This window comes from Gekko japonicus, unplaced genomic scaffold (genome assembly GCF_001447785.1).
Source record: "Gekko japonicus isolate JY-2015 unplaced genomic scaffold, Gekko_japonicus_V1.1 scaffold21, whole genome shotgun sequence".
Lineage (NCBI taxonomy): Eukaryota > Metazoa > Chordata > Lepidosauria > Squamata > Gekkonidae > Gekko > Gekko japonicus.
The window spans coordinates 2,177,609-2,200,274 of record NW_015173122.1 but is presented as its reverse complement, the minus strand read 5'-3'; the positions used below and the strand labels follow the sequence as shown (position 1 = coordinate 2,200,274).

Genomic DNA, 22,666 nt, shown 5'->3' with positions numbered 1-22,666 from the left:
CTCTAACAAGATGCAACGGCAAAGGCACTTCTGTGCCCATCGCAGGATCACAGCAGGGGAGGAAGAAGAAGAGATTGGATTGATACCCCGTTGCCCTTAACTACCCAAAGGTGTCTCAGAGCGGCTTGCAAACTCCTTTCCCTTCCTCTCCCCACAACAGTCACCCTGTGAGCAGTGTTCCCTCTAAGCTGAGTTACTGTGAGCTAGGTCACAGTTTTTTAGACTCCAGCTCACACATTTTTGTCTTAGCTCAGGAAGGACGGCTCCAGAGCAAACTGATTTATGCAGTAGCCAAATCGCTCACTCACAACTTTAATGCCAGTAGCTCACAAAGTAGAATTTATGCTCACAAGGCCCCACAGCTTAGAGGGAACGTAGGAGGGGCTGAGAGAGCTCTTGACAGAAACGGCTCTTTTTTCAAGGACAGCTCTTATCAGAACTATGGCTGGCCCAAGGTCATCCAGCCAGGTGCAAGTGGAGGAGTGGGGAATCAAACCCGGTTCTCCCAGATTAGAGTCCACACACTTAACCACTACACCAAACCTTTGTGCCCACGGCAGGTAAGGCAGGGCAGGCCCAGTATGCACTTTGGTCCCCAGAGGCCCTTTTGGAGGGGGCCGGCTTCCATACTGCCAGCTCCGGGAGGGGGCCAGCTCACGTCCCAACGCCCCAAAAGCCCACCCGGCCCCTTCACCAGCAGTCCAACCCAGTTAATAAATACAAGAAATTGTTTATTTTAAAAAACACACACGAAACACACAAAAGAGACAGAAAAGGAAGGAAGGGAGGGGAACACGCCAAGGAGGGGAGCAGAGAAGGTCAGAGCTGCTCCAGGATTCAGAACAGAACGGAATCAAAAAGGTGCACTCCTTCCCCCGCCCCCCCGCCCGGAAGCAAGTGGGGAAGGACCAGCCCCACTGGAGCTCCGAGTAGAAAATATGGCTCTTTGGAGAAGGGCACAGTGGGCCTCCCCCCCACCCCCACCCCACGACCCTTGATCCCAGGAGATGCTGGCAGCCCCGGCTGCAGAGATCTTGAGGCACTCGTTGAATTACCTGCCGGAGAGCCAGCGGCAGAGGGGGGGTTGAAAGAGGCTGGAGCGACTGCCAGGCCGCTTCGAGGGCAGGGATTGTCAGGCCCTGAAGTGTGTGTGGGGGTCCTCCCTTACACACAGGAATCCTGGCCTCTTGCTGGAAGAAAGGGGGGGGTCAAGGCACAGCACCAGCGGCCTGAACCTGCCCTTCGCAGACCCCTGCCCGCTCACAAGGGTTGCGGCACCAAGGCCAGGACCGGAAGTCCAGGTGGGAAGGGGGGCGCGGAGGCAGCCCAGCTGCTCTTGGTAATGGGGAGGGGGTCCCCAAGGAGGCTGGGCCGAAACAATTAGCACCAGTGTTCCCTCTACGCTGAGTTAGTGTGAGCTCGCTCACAGTTTTTTAGCCTCCAGCTCACACATTTTGGTCTTAGCTCAGGAAGGATGCGGCTCTCCAGAGCAAACTAATTTAAGCAGTAGACAAATCAACTGCTCACGACTTGAATGCTGGTAGCTCGCAAAGTAGAATTTTTGCCCACAGGACTCCACAGCTTAGAGGGAACATTGATTAGCACCATCGGCAGGCGGAATGGGGCGGAAAGAGACCCGTTTGCAGCTGAGGCCTAAGGTGGGGGTTCGGGCGGGAGATGCTCGGAGGGAGGGGTGGCCTTGCACACCCCAATCCAGCCCTCGACTAAGCCAGAGGGGTCCCTCCGCAGCAATGGGGCACCGGCCCCACCCGATCCCTGGAAGGAGGGGGGGGGGAGGCTCAGGGCATGATTTTCTGGGGGATCTCCACCAAAGCCTTGATAAAGACGGCATTGTCTTTCACGTAGTTGCGCTTCTTGATGTCCTCGTGGGAGATGAACTTGGGGTAGCCGAAGCCCAGCAGGCTCTCGTCCAGGGAGGCGCGGCCCTGGCCGGGCTTCTGGAAGTTCTTCCAGTTGGGGTCAGGAAGGAAGGTCTCCGTGATGTGCTGCGGCTTGGAGAGGGAGGGGTCGCTTTGGTCCAGCAGGGAGAAGGTGACCCGGTAGGAGAAGGGCCACTCCAAGAGGTTGTCGTACTGGCCGGGAAGCACCCGGATGTAGACCGAGAGGAAGCTGCCCTCGCCGCTCCCGTTCCCGTTCAGGAAGGCCGAGACCTGCAGCTTGTAGCCGTACCGGTGGGTGTAGAACGGGGGGCTGAAGGACTCGTAGTTGGCCCTCTGCTTGGCCTCCTGCAGCTTGCGGCTGTAGTCCGCGATCTTCCAGATCAGGACGCCGTCACTGCCCACGGCCAGCTCCTCCACCTCGCGGCGCAGCTCGGCCAACTCCTGCCGCTGCCGGGTCACCAGGGCCCCCATCAGGCCGAGGTGCAGCTTGGTGCTCTCATCCAGGTGGCGACTCATGGCCAGCTTCGGGCACTGAGGAGAGAGGACAGAGCCAGCAAGTCCGAAGGAGCCTCAACCACCAGTCCCAGTCAACAATTCATTTTTTTAACCAAAAAAACCACTCCAGGTGGCTCACAAAATGACTTAAGAACCCTATTACTGGACTAGACCCAGGCTCCATCCAGCCCAGCATTCTGTCTGCAAGACTGGCTGGTCTCACATGCCTCAAAGTACAAAAGAGAGACAGCAATGATTCCATGTTCTGGGGGAGGGTGTGTGTGTTCCTTTAAATGTTTCATTTGACTGCAGTACTGTAAGGAGAGTGATAGAGGGTGACAAGTGTGATTTGATTGGCTGCTGACTGAGAGTGTGGGAGGAGGGGTGTCTGAGGAGTCTGCGTGTGAAGCTTGAAGAGAGAACATAGTCTGTGACTCTGAGGAGTCTGCGTGTGAAGCTTGGAGAGAGAACATAGTCTGTGACTATGGAATTCTGACAGGCTTACCAAGTACTTACCGTGATTCGGCAGGGGACACATACTTCTTCTTCCCAGGACCATTCCCGTGCGGACAACAGACGCGCCGCACCATGCCATCGCTAGGAAGTGATGCCGGGCGACGCTCCGGCAATGGGGCTGGAAACTCAATGGTACCATTGAGTTTTCAGCCCCATTGTCAGAGCGTCGCCCGGCGTCACTTCCTGGTGACGGCATGGTACTTACAGGGAGGAATGTTCCGGCCGGGGATCATGTGTCCCCCGCCGAATCGCGGTAAGTACTTGGTAACCCTAAATTCTGAGTCTAATTCTATGTGAATAAGACCAACAGTTTAGTCTAAGAGAGTTCATTCTATTCTGTGTGAATAAAACAGAGAGACTAGCCTGTGTGGAGATATATGAGAGGGAGAGTATACTGAGTATATAAGCCTGTCGGGAGTGGAGTTTGAGAGACTGTTTGTGGCACCAAGCTTTGCCAGTTATATTTACAAGTTCCTTTTGTCAGCAGCTGTTCAAAATAACCAGAAACCTATTCTGTTCTTTATTAAATAAATCAATTTTTGTTTAAACTTATCCCAGAAATCAGTACAGTAATTCCTCAGGGCCACATAGTCCTCTGAAGTGTCCAGACCCTGGGTCATACTACCAAAAGAGAGAGATTTGGAATTTTTAATTCCTGATGGCAGCAGAAAACTAACAAGTTTACATACAGAGAGAGTATTTAAAGGTAAAACAGTCCCCCCAATAAGTGAAGACGTCACAGAGACAGCCTTCTTGTCTTCACCCCAGCCTCTAGCATTCCCAGTAGACTGCCTCCATTTATCTATCATGGATAGCGGCCTCCTCTATGAATTTATCTCATCTTTTTTTAAAAAAAAAACAAGCCATTGCTACATCTTGTGGTGTTGGAGAAGAGTTTCACAAATACTGTGGACTGCCAACAACACAGACAAGTGGACTCTAGGTCAAATCAAGCCTGAACTCTCCCTAGAAGCTAAAATGACTCAACTGAGGCAATCGTACTTTGGTCGCATCCTGAGAGGACAGGTGTGACGACCCCTTATCTAGGGAGGTCTGGTTTCCCTTTAAAATGTTCTTTATGTTTTGTTTTACTGGGTATATCCGGCTGCCACCAGGAAATTTAAGGCTTTCCAAACCTTTATACTATAATATTTCTATCACTGGGTAGGTAGGTCGAGGTTTTAGGCTTTCATGAGGGTCTATGTGTTTCCTGAGAAATTATTTCTTTCAGAGCTGGCAGACTTAAATAAAAGATTTATTGAAACAGTTCATAGATTAAAGTGTATAACAATGTAACCAGTAATGTGAATAATTTTAACAATTTCGTTGTGTCTCCCACAAGATCTGCTCCCTTTCTGACAGGGATTTTTCAAGTAACTTTCTAACTCATTACTCAGGGTCATATAGGTTTCCTATTTCACTCCAATCTGTCACTCAGACTTTTTATTTTCCTCTTTAACTTTACTTCCTTGTTTCCTTATACTTTCAACTTTTCTTCATACACAAAACTTAACTCTTGTATCACACACCATACTGTCTCTCTCTCAGACTTCAGAACTAACTTATCCCACACAGGGATGTGTCTCACTCCTCTCATGCACAGAACTTAACTAACTCTCTGTCTTCATCAACTGTCTAAACTGTAACTCTTGACTGACACACATTTTCTAAAACCCCTCCCACTTTCTGCCAATCACCAATCACACTCACTTGCCTGTTTCAACCACTCTAGACTATCATACAGCCATGCAACCAAACTTTTAAAGAGACACACACACATAAACAAGGAATCATTACAACAGGAGTCACTGGAAAAGACAATAATGCAAGGAAAAGTTGAGGGCAGCAGGGAAAGGGGAAGACCCAACAGGAGATGGATTGACTCAATCAAGGAAGCCATGAGGGCCCTCCGCTTGCAAGACCGAATCAAGGCTGTTAACAACAGGACATTTTGGAGGTCATTAATTTAGAGCAGGGGTGTCGAACTCATTTGTTATGAGGGCTGGATCCGACATAAATGAGACCTTGTTGGACCAGGCCATGTGTGTCATAAAATGTAATGCCAGGTGGCGGAGATATAAACTTTATAAAGGACACAAACACAAAGGGTTTTTTTTACTTAAAATAAAAACATGCTTAAAACATTAGCACTCTTGCAATATTTTGTTTATTTAACAGTGTCTGATAACTGAGACCTCTTGCTCTGAATTACTGCACCAAAATGTCTGTGCTGTTGCAATCTTGAGTATGCTGTTCAGGTGTGTATCTGTAAGCTGCAAACCTACAATGATGCAGCAGCATCAGAACTGGAAGAAGAAGCGGAAGACAGCCAGTTCCACTGTGGGCCTGATAGAAGACCTCCGGGGGCCTGATTTGGCCCCCGGGCCGCATGTTTGACACCCCTTATTTAGAGGGTCATCATGAGTCAGAAGCAACCTGATGGCACTTAACAGACACACACCTTGTGGTTGTGAATTCCCCCACCCAGCTGTGGGGGAGCAGTATTTTTGTTTGGTCTGTTCTGACCTTGCAGTAATGTAATCATTAACAAAGTTATCAAAACCCAGTATTTATTAATAAACAGCCACTCCTGCTCCCACACTAGTAAGCCACCAATGATACAGGGTATAGCAAAGAGCAGTGGTTGAACACTAGGAAATCTGGAATGTGATTCCTACAACAGAGGGCAATTCTCCAGGTGCCAAGCTAGGATTCTTTCGGCTGTCCTCTTAAGCATCTGCAGTTTCTCCTAATGTCAAATTGACAACTATTCATCTATCCCGAAAAGGCAAAGAAGATGAAAGCCAGCAGTCAAACAAAGGAGTGCCACCAGCAGGAAGTTGGCAAGGAAGTAAATGGCTTGTGCCGCCAGAAGGGAAAATCAGAGGACTTAGAGTCTGCTGGACTCACCACCTCGGAAGCCTGCAGAGAGAGAAGGGAGGGAAACAGAAGTGGGGAGGGGACTTACCCGATGTTTGCAGCCAGCCTCCTTGAAGGGGCAGAGCGCCAAGGCCGTCGTGCAGTTTTCTTTCAGGTGCCCACCAAGGTCTTCCCTGGCAATGCTGGATACCCCACACTGGTTGGGGCAGGGGACAGGGTACCGTGGACACTGGTACTCATGATTCTGGGGGGCAAAGGAAACACTCATGCAACTCCAAGACACAATTTGTAAAAAATATACACTGCAGGTGTTCTAAACGATAGCTGCCCATTTCTGCCGGCCGTGACATTATTTCTACCAGTGGCCCTAGAATGGTACAGAGGGACACAGGGTCTGCAGGGCACCCGTGCTACAACTACTGTCAAAGCCCCAGTCAGAACATCTTTGGATTCCATACGTCACCAAAGACATTCAGCTACAGCCATGAAATGTAGGAACTAAACCAAGGCCTCCACCGAACCCTTCTTGATGCCGACCAAGGGTTTTTAGAAAGTGAGCAGGGCCAAGTGGGGCTTTTGGCTGTGCAGGTTTTTAAAAAACACAGCACAGGAACCTTCACTTTGTGACTTAGATGAGCTGTGGCAGCCATTTTGTGGCCAGCTCCACCTCCTGCGGCAGCTGTTCCGAGGCAGCCATTTTAGCTTAACAGCAACTGCTGCCTCTTGTGGGAGAGGGTTCTGGTAACTGAGGTATACATTATGTGAAGAAAGCTTTCGCTTCTGCCAGCCCTCATCCTCCTCCCCACCATTTTCACTGAGCAAGAAAAATCTCTCAAAAATGACACCTGGAGTGTCTCCCCTTGTCTTAAAAGCCAAGCAAAGAAAAAAGCTGGTCAGAGGGGCATTCAGCCTGATCCCCTCCTCAAAAATGCCCCCCAGGGACTAGCCCCAGATTTCTTTCCTCAGACTTTCATCTTATTTTACTCCTTATTTCATTCATTTGCGCCCCATCTTTCTCCCCAGTGGGGGCCCAAGGCAGCTTACATAGTTCTCCTTTCTTCCATTCCGTCCTCACAACAACCCTGTGAGGTAGGTTAGGCTGAGAGCGGGTGACTGCCCCAAGGTCACCCAGTGAGTTTCCAAGGCATGAGTGGGGATTCGAACTCTCCCCAACACTGCTCCGAAACTCTTAACCAGTACACCACACTGGCTCATCCACTGGAAACCATTACAATCCTCAGTCATTGCCCATTCCAGTTCCTCTACCTGTGCCTCAAGACAGTTTGGTGTAGTGATTAAGAGCAGCGGACTCTACTCTGGGAGAACCGGGTTTGATTCCCCACTCCTCCACATGCAGGTGCTTGGTGACCTTGACTCAGTCAAAGTTCTCTGAGAGCTGTTCTTTCAAGAGCAGTTCTCTTAGAGCTCTCTCAGCCCCACCTACCTCACGTGGGGAGAGGAAGGGAAGGAGATTATAAGGCACTCTGAGACTCCGAGTGAAAGGTGGGGTATAAATCCAATCTCTTCTTATTCTTCTTTTCCGAAAGCCAAGTCTCACCTGGATGGTATCATACAGGAAGTCCTTCGCACAGTAACTACAGGGCTGTGTACGCTTGGGGCACTCCACGAGCATGTGCTGTGACAGCAGCCTGCGCATCATGCGCGCCCCACACTTGTTCTCGCAGTACACACTCTCCTGGGGACAGAGGCCCTGGTGGTTCTGGGAAGAGAGTCACAAACCAGACAGGGAAATCAGTGGTTCGTTTGCCAAAAAGAATGAGCAAGGCACCACCTGAGGTCACGCCCTGCCTGGAAGCCCTTACTCCAGAATTCCACCTCCCTATCCCAGAGATCTATGAGCAGCAGAAAATCATCCCAGTTGCTCCCCACATATCCTTTCCCTCAAGGCCGCATCCTCAGAAAAAGGACCGGCAGGCCAGCAGACGTCTCTCAGGCGTCTCTCGTGCTTCCTTCGGGCATAACCAGCAGGAGACACTACAGCCAAAAACTGGGCAAATTACTTCCAATAACAAAGGCAAAATTCAACATCTTTCCTCCCTAATGTATACCGTTTTAAGCAATCCTCTTATGTTCCTTTACTTAGATGCAGCTTCCCAAATTGCCAAAGGCAGCGTTCAAAGAAGAGTAGAAAAGAGCCCCCCACCCCACACACAGACAGAGCACATCTTGGGCCACAACAGGCATTTTGATCCAGCCAGCCTTCATCGCTCTCTTCCCTGCTGTCTCCCTTCCCTCCACCTTTATAAAGCTCTTCCCAACCTCTGCAGGTTTCAATCCAAGCCAAAGAGACCTCTCGCTTCCTTGGCAAGAAGTCTCCAAGCTGCCCACCCGCACTGCAACCGTTAACAGCTGCCTCCTGAGAAATTACCCCCTTCCCGAACCTTGTGTGGCAGCTCTGGCGAGGCCTCGCAGCACAAAACGGGAGCCGCACAGGCTAGTAAGAGGCCTGCAGATTTCAGAAGCTCCAACTGAGACTGCCTCCCGATGAGGGGAGCGGCTCCTGAAGGCAAGACTGCTTTAAACTAAGCGGCACAGAGGCCCGGGTGAGTGGCCCCTGGAGGAGACAGCCCTGCCACACCCAGGCACACCACAAACCAAGCACGGCTGGCCTCCACCCCCACCCACAGATCGCCAGAGCAGACCCGGAGGCCTCACCTCGAAGGCCTCCCCGGTGAAGTCGGTGCCGCAGAATTCACACTTGAGGTGGCGCTGTGGGCAGTCATGTTGCAGGTGGGCCGGCAGGTCACGGCGGCTCGACTTGGTGCCGCAGCGATTGGGGCACGGGACCACGTTGTAACTGCACGTGCCGAGGTGCGCCTTTGCCAAGCAGGAGAAGAGAGGAAACGGGAAGAAGCCGGGTCTCAGTCACCCCCATGCTGGCCCAGCCGCCCCTTGATCCAGCCCAGCCCAGCCCTCTCCTCCCGGGTACTGCACCCAGGGGCCCAGTTGCCCTCCTCCTGTTCAGCGTGCACAGTACCAGAGTGCCCCACGAAGGACTTGCAACCTATCCTCTCACCTGCAAGTGCCGGATCGTGCCACTCCAACGACACCCCTCCTCACTGTGTATGCATCGAATAGTCAGGCTTAACACCTGAGCCTCCAGATCGGGGTCTGGATAGATCTGCAAGGGGTGGGAAGAGAAAAGAAGTCAGATCTGCAGGGGCCTGGAAGCAAAACATCCCTCAGTGCCCATCATAACCAGTGTTCCCTCTAAGCTGAGTTAGTGTGAGTTAGCTCACAGTTTTTTCACCTCCGGCTCACAGATTTTTGACTCAGCTCAGGGAGGATGGGGCTCCAGAGCAAACTGATTTCTGCAGGAGCCAAATCGCTCGCTCACAATTTTTATGCCGGTAGCTCACAAAGCAGAATTTTTGCTCACAAGACTCCACGGCTTAGAGGGAACCACCCGCTCCCCGTTTTATCACTGCCTTCAACATGCCGTCCACTTTATTTATTTATTTATTTATTTATGGTTTCGATTTATTATACCGCCCTAACCCCCGTGGGGGTCTCTGGGCGGTTTACAGTGATAAATCTTTATTTATTTTTCGGATTTATTTTTTGCAATAAATTTATTGCAATTTATTTACAATATTTTTTTTTTACAAAAAAGGTTTACAATAAATCTTTATTTATTTATTTTTCGGATTTATTTTTTGCCCTCCCTGCAAATAGGCTCAGGGCGGATCACAACAACAGATAGGCCATTCGGCCGCGCGCGCACAATAATAAGCAATCAGTTAAAATATGAAGACAAGCATTTAAAAACAGTCTGCATCAATACTGGTGCCATCGGACCCTAGGTTCATTTGATCCGGGCTCCATACAGATGGTGTTTTCAGTAGGGGTGGGCGGGCGGGTGGAGGATCTTTTTTACTGGACGCCTGCGGCCTCAACCAAAGGCCTGGCAGAACAGCTCAGTTTTACAGGCCCTGATCTCACGCAGGAGCATGTTCCACCAAAACGGGGCCAGGGCAGAGAAGGCCCTGGTCCCGGTCGAGGTTAAATGGACATCCCTCGGGCTGGGGACAACCAGCAGATCTTGCTCAGCAGAGCGCAAGGCTCTCCGGGGCCCATATGGGGAGAGGCTAAGCTAAGTCGGAAGCAAAACATCACTGGGTGCCAATAAGACCCCACCCCATCCTATTGCTGCCCTCACCATGCGACCCATTTTGCAGAAGGACGCACAGACACAGGGGGCCCCCCAAGCCCACGAAGCCTGCAGCTGGACGTCTGACCAAGGGATGAAACTGCATGAATGCAGCCCTGGCCACGCACCTCAACCGGGGCTCACCTTGGCATAGTCCAGGGGCAGCTGGTCCTCCGGACACTTGAAGACCCCTTCACTGCAGAGAGCAATAAAGAAACGTGAAAATCCAGACAGATCCATCTAGCCCATGTAGCAGACAGTACTCGGCATTAACCACCCCCCCCAAAAAAACGGTGCACTGAGAACAGCCAGATTCCACCAGTGCAGCACATTTGTCCATTTCTGCTTCTTTGCCACCATTCCTGCAGCGTTTCTGCTGCTGCTGCTGCTACAACCTCTGCCTCTCCTCTGGCTCTTAGGTGTTCGTGAGCCACACTTGTCTTGGACACCCAAGACAACAGGCCTTAAGAGGAGACCCCAAGACTGCAGCCAAAACCCATTTCCAGGCTTCTGCCGAACAATCGCAAAACAAAAACGTCCTCTTTCCAATCAACGATGCCACACCTTTGCATTGCCAACAGGGCTTGGCTCATGCCTTTTCCTCTTCAAACACAGGCACGATTCCCATTGCACAGAACAAGAACCGAGGGTGGGCCCTGGCTCAGTGGCGGAGCATCTGCTCGGCGTGCAGAAGGTCCCCACTTCAATCCTCAACATCTCCAGTTTGAAAGGACCAGGCAGTGGGTGACGCAAAAGACCATCTTGCGGAGTCGCTGGAGGGCTGCTGCCAGTTTGAGGAGGCGATACTGAAAGGTGGGTTGATATGAGGCACCCAAGGCTACTGGGGTTGTTTGTTTGTTCCTTCTTGTTTTGCTGTCAAGTCACAGCTGATCTATGGCAACCTCACAAGGTTTTCAAGACAAGAGACATTCAGAGGGGGTTTGGCGTCGCCTGTCTCTGCACAGCAATCCTGGACTTCTTTGGCAGTCTCCCATCTAAACACTAACCAGAGCTCACCCTAGATCCAGGTGGGGCAGCCGTTTTGCTCAGAAGCAGCAGAACAAAGTTTGCGTCCGGTGGCACCTTGAAGACCGACACAGTTTTATTCAAGGTATGAGCTTTCATGTGTGCACACACTTCTTCAGATACAGTGAAATGGAAGTTAACACTGCATACATATATATACAGGTCGAACAGCAAATTAGCATGTAACATAGTGAAGCTGTTTTAACGGAGGCAAAGACCTCTGTATGTACGTATGGACTGGTCACTTCCATTTCACTGTATCTGAGGAAGTGAGTGTCCACACGAAAGCTCATACCTTGAATAAAACTTTGTTGGTCTTCAAGGTGCCGCCGGACTTAAAAGAGAGCTGACCCTGTTTAGCTTCTGACAAGACTGGGCTAGCCTGGGCTATCCAAGTCAGGGGACGGCGACGAGATAAGCCCCACGCTTGCATTTGGAACCCAGGCACTCCTCTGCAGCTCTAGACAGTGACTGACACTCCTTCACTGCACCTTTGCCTGGCTGAGCGGGGGGGGGGGGGGGGGTGGGGAAACATGTGTAGCCCCCAAGTGCACACAACTGCCCAGACACCAGCCACAATTGCCCTGCCACAGGGTGTTGGGTATTCGTAACTCTGTGTGCAAAGAGCATCTGGGGGAGAAAGGGTTAAGAGAATTCTCTCACTGGGCCCCCCCTCCTTAAGTGTTGAGCCTCCTTGGCCCCTTCTCTTTCCTCCTCTCTCCTCCTCTCTCTCACCTGGGCTTGGAGCTGTTAGCAAAATAACCTTTCGGAAGTTAACCTGTTTACGGAAGTTAAATGTACCCACGTGAACATGCTATGTGAGACGTGCTTCTATTTTTGCAAGTAAAATCCCTTTCTCTTGTTACCATTTGAAAAGTACTGAGACTTACTTAGTGAATTCAGCTCTCATACTTTATTTAGTGAAGAACAAGACAACTCTGGCCAGCTCGCAGGTCGGCTTATATTCCCAGTGAACCTCACACCCAAAACACACCCCACTCTAGTGATTGGCCATTTACAGTGGCCAGTCATTCTACAGGACATTACTCGGATCCTAGCCTTCAGATAGGTGTGGGCTAGGATCCCGCTTGGCCCATTGTTCTCCGGAGCGAAGCTCGGTCGCTTCGCATGACAGCGTGGAACGCTAGCCTCGCACACGGTCGGTCGGGTCTCGATACATTACACCATTGGAGTCAGATCATCTTTGTAACTGGGCTGAACAGCGCTTTCTGAGGACGCCAACCTCCAGGTGGGACCTGGGGATCGCCTGGAATTACAGCTCCGCCCCAGACTACAGAGATCAGTTGGAGGGGGGTGGACTCTCTGGCATTATACCATGATGGGGTCCCTCCCCTTCCCAGGTCCCACCCCCAAATCTCCAGGAGTTTTCCAACCTGGAGCTGGCAACCCTACCCTGCCATTCCCTGCCGGTGGCCTGAGAGGACCTGGCAACCAATGCTCCCTCTAAGCCGTGGAGTCTTGTGAGCAAAAATCCTACTTGGAGAGCTGCTGGCATTAAAGTTGTGAGCGAGCGATTTGGCTACTGGATAAATTAGTTTGCTCTGGAACCCTCCTTCTTGAGCTAAGGCAAAAACATGTGAGCTGGAGGCTAGAAAACTGTGAGCTAGCTCACACCAACTCAGCTTACAGGGAACACTGCTGGCAACCCTAGTGTTTTCCCCTTAACCGGCAAATGTGGAAGATCAGGGAGGCTGCGACAAGCTTCTGTGCTTTCGATGCAAATGATACATATTTTTTTAACATTTGACCCAATATGAGGAAGAAGGACCAGCGCAACACAGCAGGCAGGACAGCCCCCCCCCCAATCCCTCCTCAACCTGGAAGGGATGGCACCTGCTGAAGCTCCCACCTCCGCCAGGACCCTCCCCCCAGAAGCACCACGCCCTTTCCATCACCTTGCGTCAGCCTCATAACCCAGACATCCACCTGGGAGAGTCTGGGGTCACCCCACCCCCCTTTTTAATCCTCTCCATCTGCCAAAACCCTCCTGCCCCAGCCAGCCAAACAACTCCCGGCTGATCCAGCACCCCAGCTGTCCAGGCAGGCCTCCCCCTCCTCCCTCCGCATGGGTGCCTGTCCAAGCCACCCCGCACCAGCTGCCTGGGCCTCCCCAGACCCATCGGAAGGTGCAAGCAAGAGATGCTCTTGCACACAACCCTAGACAGTCCAGGACCCAGACCAGAGCGGGCCCGGGTGACCCAACAAGGCCACTGCCTCCATGCCCTGCTTGTGGTGTTCCTGAGGGAAAACACCCTGGCCTGGATAGGTCTCCTTTGGTCCGTCCCAGCAGGGCTCCAGCATCCTTCATGGGCTGCACTTTCCTGTGTGCATCAGTTCTTTTCACGCAATGCCACACACACACACACACACACACACACACACACACAGAGAGAAAAGAAAGCTGAAATGGCTGCCACAACCAGAATGCCAGTAGAACGACAGGAAGATGCACAGTCGAAACAGTTGTAAGTCCCAAACGTAAAGAAGACTGTGAGAATTCAACGCTAATAAAAATGATACAAAGAGATCCTGGCGTATTGCCAATTCTTGCATAGTGAAACATTCATACATAAACTTCATAAGTGATACTGTCATATCAAAAATTCATAATACATCATTACAAACAGATATAAATATTGTTAAGTCCAAATCCACAAGTCCTATTCCAAGTCCACAAACCCACAATTCCTAACGAAGATTCCAGATAAATCTTTTGTTTCAATTGCCTTCTTCAGAGATGGACTGGTGTTGTCTTAAATAATAATGGACTACTATATATTGTGTTTGTGTATACACATACATACATACATACATATATACACACATACATACACACACACACACACATAATAGCCAAGATGCTCCCTCTGTGAGGGGATCTAAATCCACACATTGGGGGCACATAGGGGGCAAAGAAATTTTCCTGCACACTTGGGGCACTCCCCAGGTGTGCAAAAAAAGTGCGTTCCCTGCACATGAGCAGAGAACGCACTGGGAACGCACCTGGGGGAGAAGGCTTGGCGGGCCCGGCGGCTGGGAGCTGCGCAGGCCTCGCGGCCGGTGCCAAGGAGGGTGGGGGAGAAGGTTTGGTGGGCCTGGTGGGCCTGCCTCCTGGGCTCACCTGCAGCTGCTTCCTCCTCTTTCACATAGAGCTCCTGCTACTCCCCCCCCCCACGAGTATCGCAGGTCCCTGCTTCTTGTTGTATATATGTGTGTGTGTTATATGTGTTTATACACACACACACACATATATAGAGAGAGTGTGTGTGTGTGCATATATAACTGAATATACATGTTCAGTTCTCCAATATCAATTTCAAATATCGCCAAGGTTCAAGTTGCAGAAAAAGAGGTTTCAAAGTGGGTTACCAATCACATTTTCAAAGTGGGTACAATCTCCTTCATTTCAAAGTTGGCTCCTTCATTTCAAAGCCGTCCATTACTGACGACAACACCAGTCCATCTCTGAAGATGACAAATGAAACAAAAGATTTATCTGGAATCTTTGTTAGGACTTCTGGATTTGTGGACTTGGACTTATGATATTTATATCTATTTGTAACGATGTATTATGAATTTTTGATACGACAGTATCACTTACGAAGTTTACGTGTGAATGTTTCACCGTGCCAGAATGGACAATACACTAGGATCTCTCTGTACCCTTTTTATTAGCATTGAATCCTCACAGTCTTCTTTATGCTTGTGACTTACAACCAGAATGCCGGCAGGGGCCGTTGGCTGCCAAGGCACAGGAGCCATTCGAGGGCCCACCCTTCGACAGCCGAGCCCAGCAGCTTGGCTCTCTTGGCACAGGAGCCTGGTTGAAAGCCCCCCCCCCCCAATCCCCAGCCTGTCCCATCCCTGAACCAAGAGAGTCCGCGTTCACCACAGGGGGAGATGACAGGTGGGGACCATGTGGCTGACCACTGAAAGCCAAAATCCAAACACAAAAGGGGACGCAAGCGGGAGAGAGAGGCGCCCAGGCCAGACTCCCTCGCCCCGACACCACACGCCAGTTCTCCAGCGAACGGGGAGATGTTTTTCTTGCAGGGAGCAGCATTCAGCCATGTAACAGGAACAGGGTCTCCTCCCTCCCGGCAAATCTGAAGTGGCCCGAGTCTAGACACAGGATTACTCCCTCCTCATCTGTGCGTGCAGGGAAGCCCCCTCCCCCGCAGCCACCTGGGACCGCAGATCTGAGAGCGCTGCCCCTCCCCCCCTCCTGCACCTCACCAGCCACAGCACTGCTTCCTCCCACCTGCAGTTCTTTAAACACCCCCCCCCCCAAAAAAAAGATAGAGCTAACCCCATTAAGTTGCACGGGCATTATTCTTCCTGCAATCTTCCTGGGCTCCAAGTGTAGGTCAAGCCAAGGACCCCCTAGAAAGTATTAAGCAAGCCTGGGGGGGGGAATCCCCCCCGCAAGCCCACTCCAGCCAGCCCCCCTCCCCTACTAGTGTCAACTGTGGCGCTTGCTTCTCTCCAGACAGCCACCTGGGAGCAGAGGTCAGCCATTTCCAACAGTCAACAGCAGCGCAGGAGGCCCTGCCCGTTGTTGTTGTTCAGTCGCACAGTCGGGTCCGACTCTTCGCGACCCCATGGACAAGATCTCGCCAGGCCCTCCTGTTTTCCGCTGTCCTCTGAAGGAAGGGGGAAATCCCAGACAGTCAGATCGCTTCCCCCACAAGCTGCCGGAGTGCTCGGTGGCCGCCAGCAGGAGGGGAAAGAGGGGGCTGCCCCGAAAGTCCCCAAGCGAGCTCTCCGAATGAGTCATGGCCTTTAAACTTCCTCACTGGAGGGGAGGGGGCTTCAAATTTCTCTGCTGCACATCCTACATTCCGTGGCCATACATTTTAACCTAGTAATGTATGGTCCCTGATCCACCCGGGGGGAGGGAGCAAACTGCACTTTAAGCCATCGATTCCATGCTATTGGTTTTATTAGTAATTTGTAATTGATTTATTGTATATTTTAACCTAGTACTGTATGGCTGCGAGGGTTGGACTATAAGGAAGGCCGAGCACCAAAGAATAGGTGCTTTCGAATTATGGTGCTGGAGAAGACTCTTGAGAGTCCCTTGGACTGCAAGGAGATCAAATCAGTCAATCCTAAAAGAAATCAACCCTGACTGTTCCCTGGAAGGCCAGAGACTGACGCTGAAGCTCAAATATTTTGGCCACCCAATGAGAAGGGAGCACTCACTGGAGAAGACCCCGATGCTGGGAGAGAGTGAAGGTCAAAGAAGATGGGGACGGCAAAGGATGAGATGGCTAGAAAGTGTCATCGAGGCAACGAACATAAAATTAAGCAAACTCCGAAGGACGACAGAAGACAGGAGGGCCTGGTGTGATGTGGTCCATGGGGTCGCGAAGAGTCGGACTCGACTGTGCGACTGAACAACAACATCATTTTAACCTGTTGTTCACCACTCTGAGCCCTTCGGGGAAGGGCGGCCTATAAATTTAATAGATAATGGCAATAATAATCCACAGAAGAGACTGTGCCCCCAGCTGATTCCAGGCAGGGCACCTCCAGTGTCGCTTCCAGAGCTGCATGCCTTACACCAAGGAGGGGTCTCAGCCTTGGGGGCTCATTGGCACCACAAGACAGCGTGCACATGGGGAGGGGAACACCTGAACAGCCAGATATCCAACCCCTTGGTAAGCGGGAGAAGCCTGGAAATACATGCGTTCCCCCCTCTCTCTGCAATCAGCCAAAGGACTGATGTTCCTGTACCCCCTTCCTCCCAGTCCTGCCTCAAAATCAGTGTGCAGGCAGCCGGGCAAAGGTGGCCTGGGCCCAGTTCAGGGGCCGTGCTGCAGCACCCAGCATCTGAGTCATGCAGTGCTGCTAAGCACACCACCACAAGGCCAGCTCTGGCCACATGACTCCGGTGTAGGAACAGGCACAGAGCGCTCATGGGGCAACTCTGCTCGTCCGCCAGCATCATGTGCAAAGGGGATCTCAGCCACAGGGCCCTTCTATGCCTGCAGAGTGACAGCCACTCTTTCCCATCCAGGCCTCCAGACCAGAGGGGTGGGGGTGAGGTCATCTGTGAGCCCGGGAACCTCTCCGTTTCAGAGCAGCTCCTGGACTTTGGCATCCCGGAGAGGAAGGCAGCACAAACAAACGAGAGCCAGTTTGGTGTAGTGGTTAAGAGTGTCAGACTCTCTTCTATTGCACATATTTCACAGATATTGAATCTCTGTACATGTTTTACACCTCTACTTGATAATAGTGTTTTTGTTCAATGTTATGTATTCAATATCAAATTATAATGTTACTTGATTATACTTTGTGAAAAATTTAACAAAATATTAACAATAACAAAAAAGAGTGTCAGACTCTAATCTGGGAGAACCGGGTTTGATTCCCCACTCCTCCACATGCAGCTGCTGGTGTGACCTTGGGTCAGTCACAAGTTTTTTCAGAGCTGATCTCTCATAAGCAGTCCTCGAAAGAGCTCTCTCAGCCCCGCCTACCTCACAGGGTGTCTGTTGTGGGGTGGGGAAGGGAAAGGAGATTGTAAACTGCTCTGAGAGTCCTTCAGGTAGTGAAGGACGGGGAATAAATCCAATCTCTTCTTCAATCTCTTTAAACCCCTTGCCACCCCACAGACCTTTCCAGGCATGCCAGAGCCCTGTTCCAACATCCTGTGCTGGGCCGCTGCGATCCTCGGTTAAAAAAGTGGCACTGAGGCCTGGCACGTGTGGCCACAGTGTGACCCCAGAATGAAACACAGACCGCTCCTCTTCCCTTCTCTGCTAACTGATGCTTGCTCCTCAAGTGTACTGAAAAGACTGGCAGGATGGCATCAACATGGTGCATGGGGCGGGGGGGGGGGGGGTGCACCAATCTCCACAGGACTCTGCAGGGCAGGAACTGCTAACAATGGGGGTGGGGTTTGGAGCCCCTCGCATGGTGTCGGCTCACAGGAGGCAAAACTCATTTGTGTGGGTTGAGACTCCAAGACCAGCCAGGTTGCGCAAGCCCTCCAAGCGGCTGTCCCACTGAAGGGCAGGGATGCCAGCCTCCAGGTGACGACGTCTGGAGATCTCCCAGCCTGACACGTGATCTCCAGAGGACAGAGATCAACCCCCCTGGAGGAAATGGCCGCTCTGGGAGGGCGGGTTCTACCGCACCACATCCTGCTGAGTTCCTTACCCTCTCCCAACTCCACCCTCCCCGTGCACCACACCCTCATCTCCAGGACTTCCCCAGCCAGAGTTGGCAACCCTACAGAAGGGTTGCGTGCTGGGGCCAGGCGAGGCGTCACCATGCCAGGGTGTGCCCTGTATCTGGAATACTGTGTGCAATTCTGGTCACCACACCTTAAAAAGGATATTATAGCTTTGGAAAAAGTGCAGAAAAGGGCAACTCGAATGATAAAAGGGTTGGAACACTTTCCCTATGAGGAAAGGCTAAGGCGCTTGGGGCTCTTTAGCTTGGAGAAACGATGGCTGAGGGGTGACATGATCGAGGTTTATAAGATTATGCATGGGAAAGAGCAGGTAGAGAAAGAGGTACTTTTCTCCCTTTCTCACAATACAAGAACTCGTGGGCACTCCATGAAACTGCAGAGCGGTCGGGTTAGAACGGATAAGAGGAAGTACTTCTTCACCCAAAGAGTGATTAACACTTGGAATTCACTGCCATAGGAAGTGGTGGCGGCTACAAGCATGGACGGCTTCAAAAGGGAATTAGATAAGCATATGGAGCAGAGGTCCATCAGTGGCTATTAGCCACAAGGTATAGATAGGGGCTCTGGGGCAAGTGATGCTCTGTCATCTTGGTGCTTGGGGGGGTCAACAGTGGGAGGGCTTCTAATGTCCTGGCCCCACTGGTGGACCTCCTGATGGCACCGGGTATTTCTGGCCACTGTGTGATACAGAGGGTTGGACTGGATGGGCCTTTGGCCTGATCCAACATTGGTATCTCTTATGTTCTTATGACTGGCAGAACCCGTTGGCGGCATGCCCTTGTCCTGGGGATTCAATTTGCTATTGTCCGCTCTGAATGGTTTTCACACCAAGCATTTCAGCTGGTCATCTGCCACTTGGAGTCAGTTCTCTACTCATTGGGGAGGGAAGGTCAAGAAACCCCTGGGGGAGGAGGCAGAGGGATTCCCCTTCGGAGAGCTGCCCTCCTTTTGTTATGGGAAGGGAAGGTGGGGGGGGGAGGAGGAAAAAGGGCTTATCTTTCCAAACCAATACAAACAGGATCTGGGCGCCACTTTGCCCAGGAACAGCCGGCCCCTTTGAGGTCTTTGCACCAGATGAGCTGCAGCCTGCAGAAATGGTGACGTCAAGTGCTGCCAGCAGATTACAGATTTAAACAAGAGAGACCCTAATAAGAATCAGAGCGCTTCAAGAGCACGCACTAAGCTCAGGTATTCTGTACACCTGGCTGATACAAGAAGCCAGCCATTTGGGAGAGAGGGGAAGATCCACAGAGCAACACCTGGGCCATATATTTTTTTTGGGGGGGGGTCTATTCTCAATTGCCGGCCTCTCCTCCTAATCAAGAAAGCGACAAGCCTAGGGATGTAACACTTCTGGACATTTTGGAGCCAGAAGAAAAAGAAACAGAAAACCAAGCACCCTCCCCCCCAAAACACAAACACACATTTTTGGGGGGGACTGAAATAAGTGCAATACTTACCTTCCTATCAAACTTAAGCTGCTTTAATAACATAAAACGCATCATTTGTTACTTGCTTCACGTATAAAAGGCACTAAATGGCATCTTTCTACAGTTTGAAAGTGTAAACGCCTTTGTTTTCTTCAAGCAAAATTGCAAATACATAGCTGCAAAACCACTGTGCCCTCTGCTACCCTATCACACATATTTTGGGTTTTGTCGTAAGAGATTGGGAGGGGGGATGAAAGCTGAAATTAGACAACAAATGTTGTAGCCAGGAAAAGAAACTGTATTACTTTGACAGAAGCAACCTCATAAAATCACAACACCAGCATGTTTTGATAATATTACCCTTTATAATAGTGAAAACACGGCACCCGAGTTTACTACAAATTGCATTACAGCATATTGCTGCCAACAGTGTTTCACATCTAAATAAACGTATCGTGGAAAACATATTTGATAGGTCTGTACAATACAAAGGGATTATTACCGTACGTCATAGAGCAAGAAAACTTATTTAAGACATCAGCTGAGTAAACCATGGTCTTAAAAACTACTTTTCATTCATTCCAAAAGAGAACAAAAAAACCCCCAGAGTTTATTTCAGTACTCCCCTAAAGTTTTCCAGTTTTGCGTTTGTGAAAATCTACGGGGAAAGTCCTCAGGGAAAACAACTGTTCTCCAAACGTATTCTTTTTTTCTTTTTCCTTCCTCCAGGGCCTTCACACATCTAAGCAGCCACAGACCCACCCCTATTCCAGGATATCTTTTCAGAAGGGAGAATTTAGCCTAGTTAACTTCTCCCAACTCAGCACAGCAGCCACAAAAAGGGAGGCCGGCTTGCCCGGTGTCAGAATACGGGCAAAGCCCTGCTGGATCAGACCAGCCGAGCGAGCGCTGCCCTCCCCCACCGCGCCAGCCAGGTGGTGAAATGTTCTGAATGCTCCAGAAGGACTCTGGTTATACACACAGCATTAAACTGGCACTGCCTTTCAGAGCACAGGGTCTCTCTGGACCCCAAGCTGGAGAAGCTAGGGAGAGCAAGCATAAAACTAGAGGAGCCGGGAAGTCTGGATTGGGGGGGGGGGGGGGCGCATGCAAACGATTAGTTCTCACTAAAGACTCCATCATGCTTGGCTGGCTAAAGAATGTGCTGAGGCAGCAGCATGTGTGTTTGTTGTGTGTGTGTTGGGGAGGGGGATCAGTCCCTGCCTTTGACCTTCCCTGCAGAACTCCTGCCCGAAGGTCACCCTGCCCCAGAGCTGGCAGAAGATAAAGCGCTCCTTTTCTAAGGTGCAGTGGGGCTCAAAGTCCTCCTAGAAAGGAACAATGGATCCCAGCAGGGGAGAAGGGAGGTGCTCATGGTGACTTAGAGCAACGGGAGAAGCACTCTGTGCATGCACAGAGAGAAACCTCTGGGGCCACCAGTGTTCCCTCTAAGCTGAGTTAGTGTGAGCTAGCTCACAGTTTTTTAGCCTCCGGCTCACAGATTTTTGTCTTAGCTCAGGAAGGGTGGCTTCAGAGCAAACTAATTCATGCAGCAGCCCAATCGCTCGCTCACAACTTTAATGCCAGGAGCTCACCAAGTAGAATTTTTGCTCACAGGACTCCACAGCTTAGAGGGAGCCTTGGCGGCCACCACATTTTGGAGCTGCCTTTAAAAAAAAAAAAAACACCCTGGGGTTTGCTCCTGGCAAACTCTGGTCTGGTCATGCCCCCAACTGGTTGTCAATCTGGTAAGCATCAGTGCCTGGCTGCAGACCAGAAGTCACCACTCTGCATGGGAAGCGCGCGTGCATGCCACCCTCTCCCCCCTGGTTGGGTTTCCCAAGCCCCTGTGCTCCCAGTACCAGTCAACATCCCCGAAAACTAGTCCTGGGCTAAGCAGAAGGCTACGCAACTTGTTCTGTGAGCCCTGGGGGTAGTCTGCAGCCACCGAGCTCCCAGCCCCATTCTTAGTCTACCTTCTTCTGGCACATGGTTCTCCCCTCCCCCATTTTACCCTCACAACAACCCTGCACGGCAGGCCAGGCTGAGTGTGGGACTGCCCTAAGGGCGCCTCGCAAGGTTCCGAGGCAGAGTGGGACTCTGAGCCCCAGCCTCTCCCCAGCCCTGACCCAACCACTGCCGGGAAGCGGCTCGAACACCTGTGTCTGCGGAGGCACACACACACACAACCCCCATGGAATGAAGGAAGTGGCAGCCACAGAAAATACCGCCGCCTGCATTCCTGAAGACACAAGCACTCTTTATGTTCCTCTGGCTGGGGCAAGCCGAGGCGTGTTTGGCCTCTTGCCTCCCCACCTAAGGAAGACAAGAAAGGCCCACCAACCACTCAAGGGGGGTGGGAGAAAGGGGCAGGCCTCACCAACAATGCATGGCAGGGGAGTCACTTGGGGGGGGGGGAGAAGGCAGCTGGCCACGAAGGACCCATCAGCAAAGATGGGGTGGAGAACCTGGGGAAGCTGCTGCCCTGCTGCCATCTGCAGCTGAGAGACAGGCAGTGTGGTCCAACGGTTAGCAGGATGCAGGAAGAGACCTGGGTTTGAATCCCCCAGGGCAGCCAGCTCCAGACTGGAGATTTTATTTGGGGGGGGGGGGAGCCTGGAGAGGGTGGAATGGAGGGGAGGGGAAGGGACCCTCAGTGGTGTCCAACGCCACAGAGTCCACCTTCCGAAGCCGCCCTTCTCTCCAGGAGAACTGATCTCTGTCACCTGGAGATCAGGTGCAATCCCGGGAGACCTCCAGCCATGACCTGGAGACTACCCCCCCTCCCCACTCTGACAGGACACCGAGGGGCTGGGGAGGGGCGACGGGAGGGCTGCGAAGGGAAAGCGGGCCTTCAGGCGTCCGACCCCCGCCCCCCCAGCTCGCGCTCCGTCTGCAGGCGGCTCTCCCGTCCCAGCGGGTTGGAGAATCCCGCCTCCCCAGGGCGCTCCGCCGACAGTCGGCCCGAGTCCGCCCAGGAGGCGAGCCCCCTGCCGCCTGCTCCCGTCTGGATCGTGCTCAT

General features: G+C 51.7%; 1 protein-coding gene across 1 annotated transcript; it reads right to left on the bottom strand.

The window, feature by feature from the left end:
• Positions 1-1,627: 1,627 nt before the first annotated feature.
• TRAF4 (TNF receptor associated factor 4) lies at positions 1,628-22,666 on the bottom strand. The gene is made up of 7 exons (XM_015421857.1): positions 22,512-22,666; positions 10,108-10,159; positions 8,830-8,934; positions 8,469-8,630; positions 7,351-7,512; positions 5,881-6,036; positions 1,628-2,432 (listed from the first exon to the last, which is right to left on the bottom strand). Exons 1-7 carry the CDS (start codon positions 22,664-22,666, stop codon positions 1,800-1,802), a joined length of 1,425 nt encoding a protein of 474 aa, XP_015277343.1. The 3' UTR covers positions 1,628-1,799.

Bases quoted from the DNA above. Each gene is read 5' to 3' on its own strand.
- TRAF4 (XM_015421857.1), bottom strand. From the start codon at position 22,666: ATGAGCACGATCCAGACGGGAGCAGGCGGCAGGGGGCTCGCCTCCTGG. The intron at 8,631-8,829 runs GTGAGAGGATAG...TGCTTGGCAAAG, and splicing joins GCACGATCCGGCACTTGCAG to GCGCACCTCGGCACGTGCAG. The intron at 7,513-8,468 runs GTGAGGCCTCCG...CTCTCTTCCCAG, and splicing joins TCACCGGGGAGGCCTTCGAG to AACCACCAGGGCCTCTGTCC.